At 42.2% G+C, this 17,113-nt stretch overlaps 1 protein-coding gene across 2 annotated transcripts in view; it reads left to right on the forward strand.

The window, feature by feature from the left end:
• Positions 1 to 17,113, forward strand: part of LOC111145213 (protein kinase, cGMP-dependent, type I) — a 1,255,864-nt gene that overhangs the window by 1,088,282 nt on the left and 150,469 nt on the right. For both annotated transcript variants that reach the window (XM_022499949.1, XM_022499948.1), the window contains exon 8: positions 2,868 to 2,933. In XM_022499949.1, the coding sequence (XP_022355657.1) occupies positions 2,868 to 2,933 (66 nt within the window). The remainder of the gene's footprint in view (positions 1 to 2,867; positions 2,934 to 17,113) is intronic.

Genomic DNA, 17,113 nt, shown 5'->3' on the forward strand with positions numbered 1-17,113 from the left:
AAAGAGAAGGAGGGAAGGAGGGAGGAAAGAAAGGAAGGAAGGAAAGAAGGAAAGAAAGTAGGAGAGAGGAAGGAAGGAAAGAAAGGAGGGAAGGAAAGGAAGGAAAGAAAAGAAAGTCAATTATATGATTTATGAAGGACCTAATGGGCATTACCGATGTTTTCTGCCCATTGTTGTGTCCACTGAAATTCCAGCTCAGAAAGTGATCATGGAATTGAAAATGTATCGTCTGCTCCCTTGGAGCAGAAAGAGTATCTGCACTCTGTTGGGCGGGGTAAACCACTGAACAGCGCTGCCGCACAGGAGAGGAAAGAAACAGCATGCAGAGAAGAACGCGCTGCTTTCCACCCATGGGGCATTGTCTGTCGCATTTAATGCCCTCCAGGGAGTACGTGCTCTTACCATTCCCATTTCGAGGCTTTCACGTGGATTGTAGCTTGCCTCCTAAATCTTGTGTGTGTCCAAAGCCTGCTCTCTGCTCGTCCTACCCATGGGCTCGAGGCTGTGGTACCTTAGCCATTCTTGGACCACACAGTAGGCACCTCCTGCATGCCCCTGCATTTGGGGTAAGACAGAGAGTAAAACTAGCTAATGAACCTGCCCCCAGATGGTTTAGTGGGAGGGGGATAGAATCGCCAACCAAGTGTCCCCACAAATAAGCGTACAGATTACAGACTGTCATAGGTCCATGGGTCGAGAGGTGCATCAGGCCATGAGAACAGATGGGTAGAGAACCTGGTCTAGTAAATTATAATGAATTGAGGAGGGAAACCACCCCCGACTCCCGCTCCGTAGGCTGGGGAGGTGGGGGTGTATTCAGCAGAGAACAGAGGCAGCCAGTTTGGCTGGAAGGTGGGGATTTGAGGGGAGCACTGGCAGAATCCTGTGGGGGCTGAGGAGGTTGGAATAAAAGTTATAGCCTCAGACGTGAACTTAGTACAGCATGTGGGTTAAAGATACTCAATCACTTCTCTCCTTTAATAGCAATAACCAGTGAGAAACAGAAGTGGAAAGGTTGCTTTCATAAGAGAAAGTGATGATGTAAAACACCCAAGATTTCTTAAAAAACAAACAAAACAAAACAAAACACCCCAAACCTAGTGAAAAAGATAAAGAAATTTTACTTATATTCCTAAAACTAGCTGCAAACAAATGGAAGGTCATGTGATGTGATTGTATGGAAAATTAATGTAATAAAAACTCCTTCTTCCGAAATCAGTGTATAAATGTAACACAACTCTACCAGAATCCCAGTGTGGATTCCCTTGGAAGTGAAAACATGAGTTTAAAATCTCTGTGGAATAGGAATCCTTAACAATATCATCAAGCTGTTTCTGAAAAATAATTTTAGTAAGGAGGCGTTTGCTTACCAAATACTCAATACTAATGGTTCCTGTGAAACAACTATAATTTTATCTCTTTAATTTTTTAAAGTTTTTATTTAAGTCATCACTACACCTAACATGGGGCTCAAACTCATGACTCCGAGAGTAAGATTTGAGGGGTCTACCCACTGAGCCAGCCAGGTGCCCCACAGCTGTAATTGCAACACTGCAGTGTAGCAACAGTGAAAGACGTATCAGCAGAAAAAATACTGGGTTCAGAAATACATGTGAGGACATAATGTATTCTGAAACAATAAAAATTCAGCAGATACGTCTTTATTTTCAAGACTTTAAAAGCCTATTGTTAGAGACCTATGATATTTGGGTTATGATTTTTAGAATGTATTATTAACAGCATATTATTTCTGTATAATATATTTCCAACTTATATTTATCATTATGTTAACTTTGACATTTTACTTTTCTAGGGAAAAGAGTACATTTTCACGTATAACTTAATGTTTCATACAGCGGTACTATGACATTTTTAGTAGCTCAGAATGAAATGCGAATGTTAATTTACAAAGTCTGTCTTTGACCTCTGGGTAAGATGAGAAATAGACGAGCATATTTCTAAAGGTTTAAGAAGTTCATGGATACACCTACAGTGACAAATTGGATATTTCCAAACAGTATGTACACATTTCCATCAGAGCAATTAATATTAGTCAGATAATCTTGAAGAACCGAGAACTGTGGTATTGATGAATAACTGTGTGTTAGAAGTTGCCAGAAGGTTAGCCACATTAAAACAGGGTCTCTGAGGTGATAATTAAAACAGATCGATTGTTCTCAAGGTTAGAATAATAAATTCATACATAAACGGGTTACTCAGTCCTCAGAAATCTACCTTTGGGTCCTTTAAAAACTCTCATTACTCACGTCATTACCATCCTCATCATTATCCAGTTAACTCCTTAATTCCCCAAAGAGCTCAGGGCTATGGGGATATAAAATTTTGTTTCACTTGCATAAATGAAACTTTAAGATCAAAAATTCTAACTTCTGGATCGTAACTGTAGGATTTGAGGGATTAACGGCAAGAATAAGGTGGTTCCTCGGGACGAAGAAATTTGAGACATCAACAAAGCCTAACCCCGGGGATGGATACATCAGAGGGTCTACATGATTCACTGTGTCTCCTGAAAGGAATCGCAGTGAACACTTTTCTCTGATTTTAAAAGTTCTTTTACTTCAATGTCTCTCTCTTTCTTTTTTTTTTAACCCCGAAAAGCATATATCTTTATTTAAAAATTTATGTAATTTTTTTGTTAAAAAATTTTTTTAAACATTTTTTTTATTTATTTTCAGCATAACAGTATTCATTGTTTTTGTACCACACCCAGTGCTCCATGCAATCCGTGCCCTCTCTAATACCCACCACCTGATTCCCCCAACCTCCCACCCCCCAACCTCTTCAAACCCTTCAGATTGTTTTCTCAGAATCCATAGTCTCTCATTGTCTCTCTCTTTCTTATGCAGGGAGGATGTGAGGACAGCAAACGTAATCGCCGCAGAGGCTGTGACCTGCCTTGTCATCGACAGAGAGTGAGTACTCTGCCTTACTCTGCGTAACACATGCTCAGATCCATGACGGACAGAAGGTCTTGGAACTAGACATTAATTTTTGGAGTTATAAATCCTTGTTTGATATTCTTTCATTTTTAAAGTGAGTTGTCTACCTGATTCTCATTCCCTGTTATCCTTAGAAGTGGTTGGCTCTGCCGTTCCAGCCTTGGGAGTTTCCACAGGGTCTTAACCAGCGTGAGCCCCACCACAGTTAGCTCCTTGACATGCACAGGCCATCATGCGATGGCACAGAAACGTCATCAGGGTTCATGAGACACAAGGAAAGCATGGGTCCCAGTGGCTTTTTGGTTTTATTTATTTATTTATTGGTTTTTGGGTTTTGTTTTTTGTTTGTTTTGTTTTGTTTTACAAGGGAGGATCTTAGGAATACTAGCTATTGGGTAAATTTTTAGAGTAATAATTATCACTACCGCTAATATTACTAGTAGTAGTATTATTACAAAATGGATCATTCCTTCAGCATGTTTTAGTTCTCTCCATTCTCCCATCCCCAGACTCTTATAAGGGACACATTTAAGGAAGATACTTTTTGGAGAAAACATCATTTTAGATGTAGGTGTGTATTTAGGGTCCTGACAGGTGTGTTCGATGATGCCCAGCCCTGTTCCTTCTCTCCGTTTGGCTTTGCTAGTCTCATCGCCTGAATGCTTTATCGGTTCAACTACAAATATCTAATTGCTGATGCACCCAGGGCCTGAGTAAAATGTGTGGGTGCAATCTGGAAGCTGTCCCCCAGACTATTCCCCATTGCTGTGTGTGTGGAGGAATGTATCAGAAAACCAAGTGGCTTACCCATGGGGAAGAATGGCAAAGCACCCTTACGTGCAGTCAGGAGAGCTGGAATAGGCTGTGGGTGTCAGGATGGCCTGACCCAGGGAACCAGATGCGAGCAGTCCAGAATGATGGGTGTGCATGTGGAGCTCAGCAAGCTCTACGTGGAGAAGGGTCCTGCCTGATCCACTGATCTCAATTCTGGAGGCCCCTCAGCTCAGGGTCTCTAGAACCAGATCAGTGGCACGACCATAGGATGGTGTGTCTTTGAATGTCTCTGACACACATATTCTTTATCTGGTTCCCACAAACAGCCATTACCTAGTGGTTTCCTTCATTTGCCTAACATCATACCAAGAATCTACCACCTCCAAGTGTCTGGGTTCAGTGCTATGGGAAGTATCAGAGAAGCAGCACAGATCCTGGTTTGAGGGGTTCGCTTCTATGAGAGAAGATGTGACACATGCACAAGGCTGAAAGTGGAAGGATCCAGAAAGCACACTTAGGGGAGTCCAGCGAAGGAAGTGACGACTACTAAGGGGGATCAGGAAGGTCTTTGTGATAGACAGGGCATGATGGCACGTTAGGGTGCATCCGGAAGCACTGGCAGTAGAAATAGTATGAAGAGCACAACAGTTCTTGTAAGGGAACACTGAACTATTTCAGCTGGCTGGAGGGAGGCTGTGTCAGGGCGGTTGGCAAAGGTGTTGGGGCAAATGAGTTCACAGGCATGTTGGGACTGGTTCACCAAGAGCCCTCAATGTTGGGACTAGGGTAATTGAGAGTTTTATGTAATACAACAGCGTCACTCAACCGCTGTATTGGTAGACTAATCCGAGAATGCTGCATAAGGTGAGTACGAGGCAGAATATCTACTCAGCATCTGTATATCCAGGTGGTGGTCATGAGGCCATTATAGGAGGACTGCATCGGAATGAGAGGCGAAACCAGAGGGCTTACTCCTTGACTGAATGCAAAGGGCATAGAAGGAATGTGGTATGTACTCAGGATCAAGAAGATCCAGTAGGAGTACAGAGGAATCCATTTGGGAGGCACAGTGGTTTTCCATTACAAATACAATGAATGTGACATACAAGACGGACACCCAGGAACAAATGCCTCCCAGGAGATGTAAAAAGTAAGACAAGAGTTCTTGTTAGAGTCTTAAAATTCATCTAAAAATTGCTCATGTAGAGTTAATAGCTGAAGCCATGAGGTGGCATAGGATTGCATGCATGATAGAAGAGAGAAGAGAAAAGGACCAAGTTTAGAATTTGGGAAAATTCTTACATTTAAGAATGAGGCATGAGGGGAAAAACCAGGAAATAACACCGAAGCATCAGCTATGAGAACCACACCGGAAACCTCAGAAGCCGAGAGAAGATTCATGAGAGGAAGGACAGTCAGCAGTGTTCAGTGCATATGGGAGCCAAGAGGTATACAGATAGAGGGAAAAGTTTCAGTCAAGTGATGAGAATGGTGTCCAGCCTGCAGGGAGTGAGTGGCCCTTGAGGAGGTAAGATCACCCAGACTAAGGGCTCTTTCTTTCAGGAAGCTGGTAGAAGCTAGGGAGGGTAGGAGGGAGGAAGGAAAGGAGAGACCGAGGAGGGATGGAGTGGGGGGAGCATGAGGCATTGGTGGGCTCTTGGAGAGTGTCCTTGTGATGAGTTCACACACATATCCAAGAAGACGAAGGAAACAAAATACTAAAAGAAATACTTGATGGAAACAGGGCCACAGGGGAGGAGATTGTGGACAAACAAGGGAAGAATTCTTGGAGAACATATGTGTCTTTTCTTTCTTTTTTTTTTTTTTCTATTTCTAAAAGGAGAGGTAGAAAATTTATAGAGATGTAGATAAGGAAAGTTACAGGAACTCAGATGGTCTTGACCTTGCCTCTAAAGTGTAAAGCAAGAGGGACACATGGCTGGCTCAGTCAGTAGAGTGTGCAGCTCTTGATCTCGGGGCCATGAGTTTGAGTCCCACATTGGGTGAAAAGATTACTTAGAAGTAAAATCTTAAAAAAAAATTATCATAAAATCTAAAGTGAGAAAATCTGGCTAGATTTTCTGAGGCTATGGGTGTGCCAGGTGACTTGGGTGGACAGGTAATCATATCAGTTTATATATCTATAGTCCTTTAATAATTTATGAATTTCCACATGCATGGAATCACAGCTAGAAGGTAGACAGGATGTTCAATAGAATAGGAAATGGAAGCCCCTAGAAGCTGAATAATTTAGTAAGATTTCATGGTTAAACAATAAGCCCAGATTCATCAGAGAAACAAAGTAGATGGGATTTTGTGGGCTGTCTGGTCCTCCTTCTTCAAATGAATTAAGTGAGGTCCTGAGGAATGAAGGAATGCCACATCATATCATATACACACTTTTGCCCTCATTCGATTTTCTCTTTTTTTCAAACCTAGTCCTATATAGTGTGCTCTGGGTAATGAATGGGCTTTGTCAAATAAAACCCAGTAATTAAATCCTGACTAGACCACGTTTTGAGATTATGGGCAGTTACATAAATCCTACATCTCAGTTTGCCCATCTGCAGAATGGGATAATATTGCCTAGAGTTAAGATTGTTTTCAGTTTATCATCCTTGAAGGTCCAAGCACATCACAGGCTGTACAGTAAGCATTCAGCAGATGTGGTGTCCTCTTCTTGCAGAAGGCAAGGAGCCCCTCTCATTTAGCAGTTTGCTATCTAATTGGCAGAAATTTATTCTTAGGGATATATACAGAGGGTACCCCTTGAGACAGGAGACGTATAGAGAAGGTGGCCTGATCCAGAACATGCATTTCTTTATCTTAGAAGAGAAGCAGGTCTTCCCACCAAATGTTGAATTCTCAGCTTAAAAAAACAAAACAAAACAAAACCCTACCACCACCACCACCAACAACAACAAAAAACACCATAACTTAAGTCTCCCGTCAAGAGCCATCTCCTGGAACCTAACTGATGGCCAATTAGGGGAGCACCAGGGCTTCATCCCATGCAAACAGATGGCAGACGTTAGAACTGTCAACACAAGGAGCTGCTTTCTCAGATTTACAAGCGAGGTACCATGTTACATAAGCCAGTAATTACGCTTTATCGTTCCAGAGGGAGAGCCAAAGAACATTATTGTAACTAATCAGGCATGTCAGAATTTCTTTTAGAAAACACTCATTGACAAACTAGGAAATGATAAACAGATACATGGTTTTCCCAAAAAATGTTCTCTGGTGATTAGATTCTTGCAGCCTTGTCATGGTCTTAGTAACTAACTGCAGTGATTCTAGATTTTGCAGAAACTGACTAAAAAAGAAGGGTATTGGTCTATTTCCATTAACAAAATTTTTGAATATTTAACAAAAAAATTAGGGGTCTTTAGCACTTCTCATTTTGGAATCCATGAAAACAAATAAATGTAAAAGTAAGTATACCACTGCATTCTGTAATAGGTCATGCAATGCCTACTTCTTCATGGACATGAGTTGTGGATAAAGCTAGAGATTCAAGGAAGATCATTTATTTTTTGACATGTTGAGATAGTTGTTAAAAACAGCAACATAACTACTAGGAAGTGTTACAGGAGTTTTATATTTTTCCCCAGGAAATGAAGATCTAAGTTAGAGTCCTAACTATCCCTGATTTACTGTGTAACTTTACAGATGTAGCTATACTGGTTGTGAAAATTAAACTGTTTTCTTGCTGGTTGGTAAATAGCAGTGGTCTGAGGTCCATGTGGGTCCCTTGTACTCCCCTACTGCCCTGGTCATCTGATCCCCACCCTGCCCCGTCCCCACCCCCGCCCCACAACTCTCTCAATCTCTCCATGATGCAACAACGAAAAGGTGACTTCCGGTAGACCCCAGTACTAGTATCCATTCTGACTAGCCAGTTCCTGTGTCATATGGTTAATTGTTTTTGACTATCACCCGTGGTAATCTCAGGCTAAAATAACATCTCATCACCACTGGTTTTCAAACTTCTGTTTTACCAAATCCATTGTTTAAATAAAATACAAAGAAAGCAGGAACTTTTCTGGCTCCATGGGGGCAAAATCCCTAGAGTACCCAAAGGTCTTCCCTCTGTCCCACTAAATCATTCCAGGTGATGCCTAAGGCTCTCCTGGGACTCCAGGAGTCATTAAAATAATTTACAAACCACATGTGGCTAACCTTTACATCACTGAATTTGGGATATTTGGTCATGTTTTGGAGTCAGTTGCGGCTTGAGACGCTTGTCCCTGAGACACAGCAGGGGATGGAGACCAAGAACTTGCCTATAGGAAGTGCAGTGTGCAGGGGCATAAAAATGATAAGATAGGAGGGGGGCTCAAATATCAGATTAGAGGTCATTGCAAATGGCGCCTTTAGAAACCAAGGTTTCCCTATAGATGAGGGAAGCTGGGGAGATGATGGTTCAAAATTTTAACATCCCAGAGCTCTCGTTGCCTCATTCGTAATAGGCATATTCATGCCATGTGTGTGAAAGAGTAGTATGACTCTAGCTGTGGGGCTAGTGGTTAGGAAGCAACTCTTAAGTCCAAGGATGGTCCCAAGACTCATTAAACATAGGAAAGCAAACAAGTTACCAAGATAGATTGGAAAATGAGAAAAAGTCACTGGAACTGATACACTGAAGACTCTTTCTCAGTACCCAAATGTGGGCTAGGGTATCAAAATTGGGGTTAGAACTAGACTATAGGAAATTTTACATTTATTCATTAAGAAAATTAACAGTGAATGCCTGCTTCCTGTCTCAGATACCCGGATTCCTGAAATAAACAAGACACAAATTCAATATGGGTCTGAAAACTGAGTGTATAGGGCTAGCTCAGAGACAACTCTGTGTCTCTCTTAAATTTTTATTTGTTTCTTTACCAGTGCAGGCAACAAAACCTCCTACCTTCTGATCACCCTACCCTCCACCTGTCACTCTTTTCTCTTACTAGTTTCCAGCTCTTTAGCCAATATATCAGTCTCCAGCAGTCCTGTCTCTGATGCTGGTCTGCACCCAGATTTCTCCCCAGCCTTCTCAATGCTGGTGGGTTGGTTTCTTCCTCCACTTGCCTTTGCTGTGGTTAGTCACATGTTCCACTCCAAGGTCAAGGAAAAATAAAAATACTAAATCCACTTCATCCACATCCTGGGCTAGGTATATCAAAAAGTTGGCCAGCCAGGAAAAAGCCTGGAAGCCTTGTATATCAGGACTTCACACCAGAGGAGATGGAAATATATGGAGAAAACTGCATTTATCCAGCTTCTCTCAGAGGGAGAGGCTTCTGAAGTGGGGCTGAGACTCACTAAGATACAGGCTCAAGGCAAATGATCACTGAAGTGCCCAAGAAAAATTGTGGGTTGCGTTAAGAGAAGTTTTATTTTCTGAGTGTGCAACATTAAGACAGAGTGACATGACTTAAACCAGGGGCTGGAAAACTTTCTCTAAAAAGGGCAGCTAGTAAACATTTATGCTTTGTGGACTCTGTGTTCTTGGTTGCAACTACCCAACTCTGCTGTAGTAATGAAACACGAACCAAAGACAACACATCAATGAATGAGCATGGCTATGACCCTGTAGGCTTTATTTATGGACACTGAAATTTGAATTTCATATTTTCAGGAATTAAGTATTACTCATCTTTTGAGACTTTTTTATTTCCACCATTTAAAAATGTCAAAATTATGCATAGCTAATGGCCATACAAGGAAAACAGATAATGGGCTGAATTTGGCTTACAAGGCATAGTTTTGCCGACCCCTGACTTAAACACTCTTAGAGAATTGAGTGCTGTCCCCAGCGGTCCTGTTCTGATCTCCCTCCATGTTGTGCTCTGCCTATCTTTTTTTGTTGTAAAGACATTATTTATTGATTAGAGACAGAGCACGAGAGAGAAAGAGACAGACAGACAGTGCACAGGCAGGGAGGAAGGGTAAAGGGAAAAGCAGACTCCCTGCTGAGCAGTGAGCCTGACGTGGGGCACAATCCCAGGACGTGGGGCACAAGTCCCTGACGTGGGGCACAAGTCCCAGGACCCTGGGATCAGGACCTGAGCCAAAGGCAGATGCTTAACCAAACAAGCCACCCAGGTGCCCCTTTTTATTTCTACTCTTGCATTGTCTAGGACTTCACTCTAGATTTGCATTAATTTGGGTAATAGCTAATTGGAAATTAAGACCCTTCTCTGCAAGAGTTATTTGTATGTTGATAACATACCCCAAAGATGGAGAAATCCTAAAAATCCAAAAGATTTTAGTATTTCCGGGGCCATGGGAGAGGACAACAGGGGAAGGATCTGGAAACCGTAGAATCTTTCAGGCACCCTTCTGACCCCACCAGCCAGGTCAGTCTCACGAAGGCCTATGCATCTATGGTATTTGCCCCACTTAGGTCTCCTGTGTCCTCCTTATATAACTTGCCATCCTGTGTCCATACGATAGGACTATAGGGACCACATGCCATGTTGCCTGTAGTCACATTGGTTAACTGATAGTGTGATAAACTGAAAATATTTCACAGCCTCAGCCTTTCCTAAAGCCTAAATAGATTGTATTTTAGTTCCTTTTCCAGAATGAAATCTAGGGGTGATGCAAGGATATTTGCAGGCTGATCACAAAACTAAGTATGCCTTACCAGGACTGTATCAGCTGTGATCCTTTGGGCTTGTCTTTTTTTAGGGAGCTGTTATTGATGGGTATGCTTTATAAAAAAAAAAAATATATTAAGCAGGAGAGATAAAATCCGGAAGTTTAGAACACAGAGGTTATGTTTGTTCAGTTCAGTGATGTGACTTGAATTATAGCATGACCTGAGCAAGTGTGATCTGACTACAAAATAAGCACGTTTCCACCAGAAAAGAAGGATAGCTAGAGACCATTTGCGGTTTTAGTCATGGAAAGAAGGGGGGGACAGCAATTTGTCATGTGTGCCTATCCCAGTGCTTTGAAATGGTAGACCTTCCTGCTGCTGCAAGTCCTTACAGAGACAATGCATGGCATCCCTGGAGAAGTCGTTGAAAAGGCTAAGCCACTTGCTTCATCCACCTAACTAGAAATTACTGGTTACCTGCCGTATGTCAGCCACCCAGACATCTAGAGGCTGGCAGTCTAAAGGCAAATAAGTGAATATTAAATTACTGATTTTTGCATCTATTGTATGGATTGTTTCCAACTCTCATCTATGAAGAGACAAACTCGTGGAGGTTTTCACAGTACTCTTTTGAAACCTTTTGACTCTGTTCGAAATAAAAGCTGTCCAGTGTCATTAATATGTGGGTAGGCCATCAATCAAAATGCACTGAGTTTTTGGTTTGGAAAACCTTGTTAAAAATTTTAAGATGGTTAGTGGATTAGTTGGAAACCCATAGCAGAGATTTAAGAAGAAGTAGGAGGTACTTTGCAGACTGGGGTTTGACATATATTTTCCATAAAGGTTGAGATCGTAAATATTTTCAACTTCGTGGTCTGTCTTCTATCCCAATGGCCAAACTCATAGTTTGCTAACCCCCATTACATGTCAGCTTTCCTTTACAAGGGTATCAGGTGTAAGGGTATCAGGTGCACTCAAGTCACACTGTTTAATTCAAAGAATGAATCAAGATGGTTAATACATTTACATTCTTGTCTTCTAATGTCATATCATAGAAATTTAGAATTTAGTGAAACTTTGAAAAACCTCTTCCAAATTCCTTAGAAATGAGAGAGGCGAGTTCTGGAGGGAATATGGACTTTCTAAGTCCTTTTTTTTTTTTTAAGATTTCATTTATTTATTTATTTGAGAGAGAGAGCAAGCAGGGGGAGGGAGAGGGAGAAGCAGACTCTGCACTGAGCATGGAGCCCAATATGGGGCTCGATCCCAGGACCCCAAGATCATGACCTCAACCAAAATCAAGAGTTAGACACTCAAATGACTGACCCACCCATGTGCCCGAGTGTCCAAGTTCTTTAGTGCCAGGGATGGGATTACAGCTCTCATAGTATTGGGTTCAGTGCTTTTTCATTTGAATCATGTTATGATTTAAATTACCAAGACAGAAATTCATGTGTTTATTAATTCAGTAAGCACACAGTGAATATCCAGCCTGTGTTAAGCCGTACGGTCAGTGCTGTGATAAAGAGAAATGCATAAAAAGAGGTAGTTGGTTCAAGAAGCTCATAATCATGAAAACACACAAACAGTATAATGATATTATAAGAGTCCACCTGAAAAAGAAGAAATGGATAGTGAGCAGAATAAGCACCTGCCTTCGGCTCAGGTCGTGATCCCAGGGTCCTGGGATGGAGTCCACTGTCTGGCTTCCTGCCAGGAGTCTGCTTTTCCCTTTCCCTCTGCCACTCCCCCTTCTTATGTTCTCTCTCTGAAATAAGTAAATAAAATCTTTAAAAAAATAAAATCTTATTGAACTAAGTCTGAAGCAAATTCTACTACTTCTAAGAAAAAAGATTATTGTGTCAATTTTTTTGAGTTCTAAATGGTCTGCCAACCTCCCTGCCTCAAAACCCCATTGGGGCTTGATAGTTGAATCACTGAATTAATAGGACAATTTGATCATTTCCGTCCATTGATTTCATTAAGAGTATACAAACCTATACTCAACCATTTCCCTGGCCTTCCATAATAAGTTGGGCTCTTCTTCATTTTTCACGATACCATCCTCCCCTTGCTGTATGAGACCTTGATGTTGCTTGTCTGTGTTGACTCATGAACCACAAGCTTGAAGAGGGTAGAAGCCAGATTGTTGTTGTTCGTGCTGCCTCCTTGGTTCCCCACAACTTTTTGGAAAGTAAACTGAGTCCTCACGCACTCTCTGTTGGAACGAAGGGATGCTTGAAGCTGTATGGACACAGGAGTCTGAACAAGAAAAGCTTGTTATAAAGAATTAGTAGTTGTAATGGGGGATTGAAGTAACAAGCTAGCAAGAAAGGAACAGAGCTCTAGAGAATTCAGAGATAGTAGATGCAGGAAGTCACTAGTCCTACGCCAAGGACACCCTCCCTTTTTCCCTCTGCACTTCCCCACCCTGCTGGAACTGAGAACCAGACCTTGCTATGTATGGAACAGGGCTCCAGAAACTCACTACTGAGACTCTGGGTGTTTTTTATGGAGTGTGGTCCTGGATGTTATAGGATATTTATCAGGATCCTGACTTCTACCCACCTAGCAGTCGTAACGCTCCCTACCAACCATGAGTGGAACAAGCAAAAGTGTCTCTAGACATTGCCTAACATTCCTGGTGGGGCAGCATCACCCCAGGTGGAAGGACTTGGTGGTGGTTTGCACAAAGACAAGGGATTTGGAAAGACAGTCCTACAGTAATAAGTGGAATGTGGCAGGGACAGGATTTAGGAGTTAAAGAAGGGAACAGTCTGTTGGACAGGAGGAGTGCAGGGAGATTTGATTGGAGAGAAGAGATGAGGATAGATGATGAAGAAATCTGATATATGAAACAAAAAGAACAGGGATTCTGTCTCCTGGGCAGTGAGGAACCCATGGGAGGCTGTGGTACTGCTGTCTGTGTTTGGTTTCAAAGGAGGGGGATGGAAGGTGGATTCCGATGGGGTGGAACTCAGGCAATGAGACTGCTAAGAGAGTGCTGAGCCTACCCCACAGATGGCTCACCGAAGTCTGTGAGTCTCCACACCACCCCAAGGCAGATTTGGGGGAATAATTAGATGCAGAGATAGAGACATGCTTTGATCTTGGGAGACATGGAGGGACGTCTCTCACAGATGGACTGAGGTGGAAGAAGTTGGTCAATGCAGTTATGAGTGTGATAAATTCCACCTGCCCAGTGGTATCGTTCAGACAGAGAAGTCCGTCATAGGTTAGAAATGAGTTTGTTTCCTGACAATCAAACAACGAATGGAAATTGATGTTGGAGTTCACACTTAATCCATTTAAAATTTTTACAATCACAGCCTTGGTGTTGTTAATTATAATGATTGTTTCATCTTACCTTGGTGAATAAATAATTCTTCTTTTCCACACAAATGCTTAAAATCTTCCTGTATCTCTCTACCTTGCATTCCGCTCCCCCCCATCAGATGTCTCAAAAACTTACTTAGAGATCCAGCAATGTCATTGGAAACAGTTATATGAATGAATAAGAAAATTTGTGAACACTTTGTTTCCATGCTTGAAAAATTTATCTTCCCATCTTCAGTTAAAAAGGCAATATTTGGAATTCTCTGTAAAGGTCTTCTGTGCAGTGTTCAGGCTGTTTATTTGAGGAGGGGATCGTAATCCTTCTGGGGTCCTAGAGATAAAGCAGGAAGGGGAGGGTGCCAGGACCCGCTTCTGACAGAAGCTTAGCCAGTTAAAAATCAACACTGTAATCATTATGTTTGAAAGTTGAATTCTGTATTAAATATTCACTTTATTTTTTTTTGGTTAAGTGGTTTTGCTCCCTTTAGGAGGCACGCTTCCCTGGTGAGACAGCTATTACAGGCCCAGCTGGGTCATAAACATCTAAGACTTTCCTTTTTATTCAATATGTCTAGCAGTTAGTCCTCATTTTGAAACTCTTAGCACAGACACATGAATTGGATTAGCATCAGCTACAATAACAGTGAAATCTTATTCCCTGACTAAGCTTTACTTAAAGAAGGGCCTTCCAGAGACACCTGGGTGGCTCAGTGGGTTAAGCCTCTGCCTTCCGCTCAGGTCATGATCTCAGGGTCCTGGGATCGGGCCCCACATCTGGGGCTCTGCTCAGCGGGGATCCTGCTTCGCCCCACCCACCCCACCTACTTGTGATCTCTGTCAAGTAAATAAATAAATAAATCTTTCAAAAAAAAAAAAAAGGGGCCGTCCAGAACATACTGGGTTGGAGGGCCTTTAACGGTCATATTGTACACATGTACATGCCACAGTCATGTAACGGAACTAATACTGAAACAGAAACCAGGCTAGCAAAGGCAAATAACTGGTTTTTGATAAGGATATTGTCACCCTCCCAGATAAACTGGAGGTAATTTATTTAGTTTATTGTCATCGAGACAGGAAACCTGAAATCTCACTGAGTAGGCACTTTTATTTATTTATGCTGCATTATTTTCCCTCCTCTTGATTTTGTTCTGTTTTTACATTTTTAGAGAGTCAGTGTCAGGTGATAATAAGCATCATAACTGCTCACTGAGAAAATTGGAAATCACAGAAAGCCATAAATACAATCCTGCCATTCAAAGGTCACTACAGTTGATATGTTCATTTATTTCCCTATGTGAGATCATACTGCCTAAGACTGTTTTCTGTTTTGTCCACATGCAGGGACAGCATACATAAGTACACACCTAGAGACAGGTAAGGAGGTGGACGAATTTTCACTGTCATTTATTTACGTAGGTGCCAATCACAAAGCTAGTTGGACTGATAGACTGATAATAGATACACATGTACACATAGTTGCTCTCAGAGCAGCCATACGAAGAATGCTTTTCCTTCTCTGTTACCAAGGCAAACTTGGCTCCAGTCAGCTAAAGCATCCTGTTACAAAACCTACATCTTTTTTTTTTTTAAGATTTTATTTATTCATTTGACAGACAGAGATCACAAGTAGGCAGAGAGGCAGGCAGAGAGAGAGGAGGAAGCAGGCTCCCTGCTGAGCAGACAGCCTGATGCGGGGCTCGATCCCAGGACCCTGAGATCATGACCTGAGCCGAAGGCAGAGGCTTAACCCACTGAGCCACCCAGGCACCCCCAAAACCTACATCTTTTAAGGAGAGAAAGAGTGTAAGAGAAAGAGTGAACCTGGCTCTGCTTTCAAAGCACGTGATGTCACACTGCCTTACTGCGTAGACCCTTCACCATTGACCTGGGTAATAAAAGCATCTCGTGAGCATGATTCGAGTTTCTCTCTCTCTTTCGTTTCTTAAATGTGCTTGACCACGTAAGCTCATTTCAGCTTTTAACTTTTGGGAAGAATTCTTCGCATATACCCCTGTCCCTCTTGAGATGTATTTCCTTGAGGAGCTCCTCAGTGGAGGAAATGCTCGTTCATAGGGTATCCGCATTTGAGCATGGCTGCATGAACTGTTCTCCAGCTCACTCCCCAGTGGTGATATGTGAGAACATCTGTCGCACAGCACTCTGACCAGCTTGACATTTTGGTTGAAACAGTCTTAAATGACATGATTGGGCCAATCGGCCCAGGGCATGAAAAATGTCAGCATCCAAGAAGAGTTGGTTTGACATTTATTCTTCTCTTGTAATTGATACATGGAGCCTAGTTTTTTTTTTTTTTTTTTTTTTTTTTTTTTCATTTTTGCAACTGCTTTTTCGTCCTGGAGAAAAACGAACACATTTAAAAGGTTTCAGAAAATCATGAGAGCAGAGAAGGACTCAAATAACCTTTTTCTGAAAGGTCAGGAGTAAATAGTAAAGGCTAACAAGCTGCCTGGAAAGGAAGACTAGACAGGGAAAAGTGGAAATCATCCAAGTGACCAATTAAAATAGAAGTCAAAAATTATGACATGAGAAGGCCCCCATGCAGAGATGATGCAGGCTGTGGTCATCAGTGGGGAAGAAGGACAAGATTCCAGAGAAGTTAATACACGAATTTCTGAGTGTCTCAATATGATGCTTTTGTTTTTCTATTTCATCTCAGTCTAACCTCACAACGTCCCTGTGAGGAAAGAGGACATAAAGTCCAGAAAAGGAAACTGAGGATCGCAGTGGCTCAGTGACTTTCTGAGAGCTACACAGCAGATATATTATGCCCTTTTTATGCTGCTACTTTTATGCCAACAAATCAAGGGTCCACTGGCAAGCCAGAGTCCATCAAGGGAATCTTTTTGAAAGAGGAGAGTAGGAGAAATTAGGGTAGAGAAACCAAGTATGGTGTTTCCTAGATGAGGCAGAGCATTGATCACTGGAATGAGGCAGCGATAGGAGAGCTGACAAGGAGGAACAAAGTCAAGAGAGATCACGAAGATAGACTTGATGATCAGCTTGGGTGAAAGTGAAGAGTCATACGCAACACCAAGATGTCTGGCCTGCATGGCTGGTTGAAAGATACTTGCATGAAGGGAGGTAATTTATACAGCAGTGAGTCTGGGTGGAAGGTGAGTCATGCAGTGATGACTGAGTTGAGTTTGAGGTGACTTGTGAGAGAGGCTGGTGACCCAGAGCACAGGGCTGCATCTCAGTGTGGACCTGCAATGTTCAAGGATGGAGAATTTGTGGGGTGCCTGGGTGGCTCAGTGGGTTAAGCCTCTGCCTTCAGCTAAGGTCATGATCTCGGGGTCCTGGGATCAAGCCCCGCATCGGGCTCTCTGCTCAGCAGGGAGCCTGCTTCCCCCTCTCTCTCTGCCTGCCTCTCTGCCTACTTGCGATCTCTGTCTGTTAAAGAAAAGAAAAGAAAAGAAAAGAAAAGAAA

Source organism: Enhydra lutris, unplaced genomic scaffold (genome assembly GCF_002288905.1).
Source record: "Enhydra lutris kenyoni isolate GAN:26980312 unplaced genomic scaffold, ASM228890v2 scaffoldscaffold12, whole genome shotgun sequence".
Classification (NCBI taxonomy): Eukaryota; Metazoa; Chordata; class Mammalia; order Carnivora; family Mustelidae; genus Enhydra; species Enhydra lutris.